At 30.9% G+C, this 4,880-nt stretch overlaps 2 protein-coding genes across 2 annotated transcripts in view; both read right to left on the minus strand.

Moving 5' to 3' along the window:
• LOC106785107 (acyl-CoA Delta(11) desaturase-like) overlaps positions 1–2,802 on the minus strand; it is a 16,021-nt gene extending 13,219 nt beyond the window's left edge. The window contains exon 1 of the mRNA XM_014745282.1: positions 2,317–2,802. The gene's annotated coding sequence lies outside the window, so the exon portion shown is untranslated. The remainder of the gene's footprint in view (positions 1–2,316) is intronic.
• A 911-nt stretch (positions 2,803–3,713) lies between these two features.
• The window catches only part of LOC106785053, a 4,859-nt gene continuing 3,692 nt past the window's right edge, over positions 3,714–4,880 (minus strand). Inside the window, exons 5-7 of the mRNA XM_014745195.1 lie at positions 4,572–4,837; positions 4,256–4,485; positions 3,714–4,102 (exon numbers count right to left, since the gene is read on the minus strand). Of these exons, the coding sequence (XP_014600681.1) occupies positions 3,714–4,102; positions 4,256–4,485; positions 4,572–4,837 (885 nt within the window). The remainder of the gene's footprint in view (positions 4,103–4,255; positions 4,486–4,571; positions 4,838–4,880) is intronic.

A 4,880-nucleotide genomic window follows, 5' to 3' on the forward strand; every position in this document is an offset into this window, starting at 1 on the left:
AATAGAATATTTTATTTTCAAAAAAATGTAAAAAAATAAAATAGTTATTTACTATTTAAGAATTGAAATAGTATCTTGCCAGAGTTTGATTTTACAGAATTTACATTTTCGTATAAGTGAATTGTAAATGTTTAGAATAATTAAATAAGTATGCGTTTAATTTTATTATAATCACGATGAATCAAAAGATAATGAATATACCTATTTTAACTATGCAATGTCAAAGCTAATATATTCCATATTTTATGAACGTTAAGCATATAAATAAATGTTATTTTAAAACAATTTTACAATAATTATAATTTTAGATTGTTAGTTTTCAAAGATTCATTATGTAAAGAATATACTATTAGTTGGATATTTTAATATATAATAAATACAAAAAAAGAACATATTTATATATTTTATATACATTTGTTTTATTATTCTATTTCCACACATAATGTATTTCTATTGTTTTATTTTTTTAAATTTGATTTATCGAAGGAAATGGAATTTATTATTAGGACATTATATACCGATCATCGATTGGTTACTATTTTTACTATTGTATTGTGAAAATGTCAAGAAGTTAATCAGTTGCAAAAACAAACCCGATTGAATTCGCATTAATTATGAAAAAACGCATGTTTTCTTATCCGAAGAACTTGATAACTTTTATAATGAAACTTGAATATATATATGTCTTTTCACCCTCCCTTTTTATGGGAGTCCTTTCGAGCCCCTTTTCTACGAAACACCTTACACCAATCCAATATTATCAACAAAAAAATATATCAGTTTTTAATCTAAATATATCAGTGTTTTTTTTATGATACCAGATAGAACGTAAGGAACCAAACATAATAGAAAACAATAAATAGTGGATTAAACGATCCCATAGGGCCCTGAAATAGTAAAAGGCCCCAAAGTTCGTAAAATATCTTTTCATATTAGATTCCGAGGAAAATTACGTCTTTTTTTTTTTTTTTTTAAATGTTTACTTAAATTTCTGATATAAACACACATTTTAATTGGTACATTTTAAAATCAACTTACTTCAATTGATTTACCTTATTGGTTATTGATATTAAAAAGGAAAACAAAAAATACAAAATACTCCAATTACATAGATTGTATTATGAATAATAACAAAAAAAAAAAAGAAATACGTCAAAACATCCAATTGACGCACAGATGATATATACGTTTACGTTATTATATTAATACATACATATATATATATATGAATATAATAATATATACACATGGCTTGTCGGCCACCATATAACTTGGCCATGTAACCTCTATGAACATAATCGCTATTTGTGTTCTGACCATTATATTACAATAGGAACAAGAAGACTGAAATATATGTATATGTGTATGTACGATGTATGCGCGCGCGCGTCTCCTGGTGTGTTAGTTAATATAATACATATATATATATATATATACATATTCTAAGCGATTAATATACGCGCCGGTATTGCACGTTTGTCCTTCAATCGTGTTTCTAGTTTGCCCGGTTTTTTTTGTCTGTTATTTTTTTTTGCTTTTTTTTTTTTTTTTTTTTACTATAACGTACTTATTAGAAGAGTATTTCTCCTTGGTTTAACCAGCCCTCCCCCCTTTCTCCCCTTGCCCCTGCCCGTCACCTTATAACTGTCCTCTGTCTCTCTCTCTTTCTCTTTTTCTTCCCCTTTTTTCGTCCCATCACATCCTCGATTTCATCGGCAGGTTAAACGACCGAACCCCATCGATAATAATTGCCAGGATTGGCAAGCATCAGAATAAAGGGAGAAGGGGAGGGGGGAAGAGACAAAGAGAGGAAGTGCAGATTGATCGCGAAATTTAACGATAAGCGTGAGAGGGTAGAGGGTAGTGGGTAGAGGAAGGGGGGGTGGGTGGGTGGGTAGATAGATAGGTAGGTAGGTTAGGGAATCTGTTAGTATGATTTCAATATTTTATTCATTTTCTTTCTCTAGAAATAGCAGTAGCCAAAAAAAACAACTGGCCACCTTTTTTCGGACCACGTTGAAATTTCAACCGGCAAAATGTTATCGAATTGATTATAATCAAAATAGAAAGAGATAGAGACAGATTGTTAACAGAAGACGATGTAGATATTATGTCGAAAAAGGATGCGAATTTGGAAGGACGAAAGTAATGATGGGATGATACGTGACAATATTCATGGTGTGAATAAATCTATTCGCGTAATGTAAGAATAAGAAGAATAAGAAGAAGAAGAAGAAACATTTATGTGTAAGAATAAAAATATAATACTACAGAGAGAGAGATAGTTCGGATTTGATTGATTTGAAATAGACTCACCTGGTGGGTTCCTTTCTGCCTTATAGTCCGCCTTCCGGTAACCGTAAACGGTGTATGAATTTAATTTATTCTTTTTCTTTTTTCTTGGGAGTTTTTGTTGTTGTTGTTGGTTGTAATCAACGAGCCGCGATTTGTCTTTCCTGTTATTCTTTTTCTCTCTCTCTCTCTTTCAGGAAGAAGTCACGCACGAAGAGGAAAAGTTCATACGTGTTGGTGGTGGTGGTGGGTTTTTGCTTGTTTGTTGTTTCGTCTGAGATAGGTTTCTTTTCTCCGTCCTCTTCAAGTTTTACTCGATAAGTGTAAAGTTTAAGGAGTTAGTAATAGTCGACGACAATGATGTCCTGTTGTACAGGTTCTCTGTCGAATTTTTGTCTTTCTCCTTTCTATCTCTCGTTCTAGCTCTCACTTATTCGGTCTCGTTCGACGTCAATCTATGCAAAGATACGATGCAACAACGCCGTAGAAACTGAGATGCTGTCTACACGCGGCAACGGTTAAATATAACTCGTTGACCGGTGTGGCGCTGCGATCGCCGCGCGCAACTCCATCTCGTGATATTTGTAAAAAATAAAAAATAAAAAAGAACTTTGTATAATTAATTTTTTCTTTTTTTTCTAATTTAAATTAACAATCTATGTATATATGTTTAATTAAGTGTTTAAACGTTTTAATTAAGTTTAAGTTAATAATAAGTAATCAACAAAATTAACAATACACACATAAATATTTCTTTTTAAATTAACACGATAAATTGAAAAAATACAAGACAAATTTGTATATTACAATTGTTGGCAAAACTTTTTTATCCGACTAAGAGAAAAAAAGTTACATTTTTCGCAAACAAAAATTGAAAAGAAAAAAAGAAAATATAAAAAACACGACGTATTGTTAAACAATGGAAAGAATGCAAATGAAGACATTTGAATACAATTCTTAGAATATATGCTTTATTTAATTAAGAATACACTTATTGTTAGAGAATTAAGTTTTCCAGAAAATCATATTTTTTGTTTATTTTTTTTTTTATATAAGCAAATGAACATAAGTACATAAGTACTAGTTGTTATCCGTGTAGATAATACATATAAGAAAAAGAACTTACTCAATTTTATTTTGGTCGATTGAATAAATGTCTTACGATTTTCTTACATAATAAGATATAGCATTTTGAAGATAACAAGAGCAAAGCACGTTCGTTATGCATGTTAACTACTTTGATTATGGTATTTTTTTTTCATATACGTACTATTGTATTTAATAATATATAACATATTTTACTGTGTCAAATATTATAATCAATTAATTTCTTAGATAAATTTTCTTAAATCCGCGTGTACAAGTAAATCTGTGTGTGTTGAATGAAACAAGTTTGATGTTTTGTTTAAATGAAACAAGTTTCACAGTCGGAAAGGTAGAACGTCCAATTTTGTTTCGTCCGTTTCCTCGGTGTTTTTTGTTTTAATAGTATTATCAGTTGATACCTTAAGTTTATCGATCGGTATTATAGATTTTTTTTGAGATATACCAATAAACGATACCCAAGAAACCTTTTTTGACATGCCATTGGCAGATCGTTTACGTACGGATGATGAACGTGTTGCAGATGAACGACCCTTTACAATTGTTGATGATGTTTCGTTAGATTTCTTCCTTATTGTTGTAACATTATCGCTATTTTTTTGCGCTAAATTAGAATAATCGATTAGGTAAGAAGCCGCGATGACTGGTTTATTCGAATGATCGTTAATAGTATAGGGTTGATAGGAATGGTCATTATGATGGTGACCTTGATAACGAAGATGATGACGATTAGAATGATCATTAGGATTATGAGAAGGAGAAGGAGGATGATCAAGTTGATGATTATGATGATGATGATGATGACGATGAGGATAATGAAAATGTATATGAGGCATATGAGGAATAAAATGATGTTCACGAAATCCGCGAACAATGCTCTCTTGCATTTGTTTCCTCTTATTCCAAATTCTTTCGAATATACCAATTGAAACAGCTGTTATTAATCCAACAATTAATATTAAAAAAGCTGAGTATACATCGGCAAGTCTTGCACTGTTAAAAGTAGTCGGTGCTTTGCACGTTGGCATTTCCGGTAACATTCTTTCAGCTATTCTACGAAGTACACCGTGTTCTTGTATACGTAGAATACTGCAAATATATAATTAAACATGTAATATTAATGATTTATATTTTTACTTAATGTTCTATTTCAATGGAAACATCGATCAAGTTACCTCAAATTGATTATTTTTTTATAAGGACAAGTATTGGCCATTGGTAAAGCGACAAGGGTAAACGTCTGAGGTAAAGGAAGTTCCTTAAGCGTACATCTTTCTTGAATAAATGTTGTACGCAAAGCACGACGTGCTAAAGTTGCGCTAACAAAAAATCCATAACGTTCCTGTGAGGCTTTCATAAGACCAGTTGTCGCACCCAAACGAGATTCACGACTGTTGAATGCTTTTATGTATAGTTGACGAAGATTACTGTCGTTAACGTTCTAAGAGAATATTATAATAACACAGTATATATATATATATATA

This window comes from Polistes canadensis, unplaced genomic scaffold (assembly GCF_001313835.1).
Source record: "Polistes canadensis isolate GaletaPanama2010 unplaced genomic scaffold, ASM131383v1 scaffold_45, whole genome shotgun sequence".
Classification (NCBI taxonomy): Eukaryota; Metazoa; Arthropoda; class Insecta; order Hymenoptera; family Vespidae; genus Polistes; species Polistes canadensis.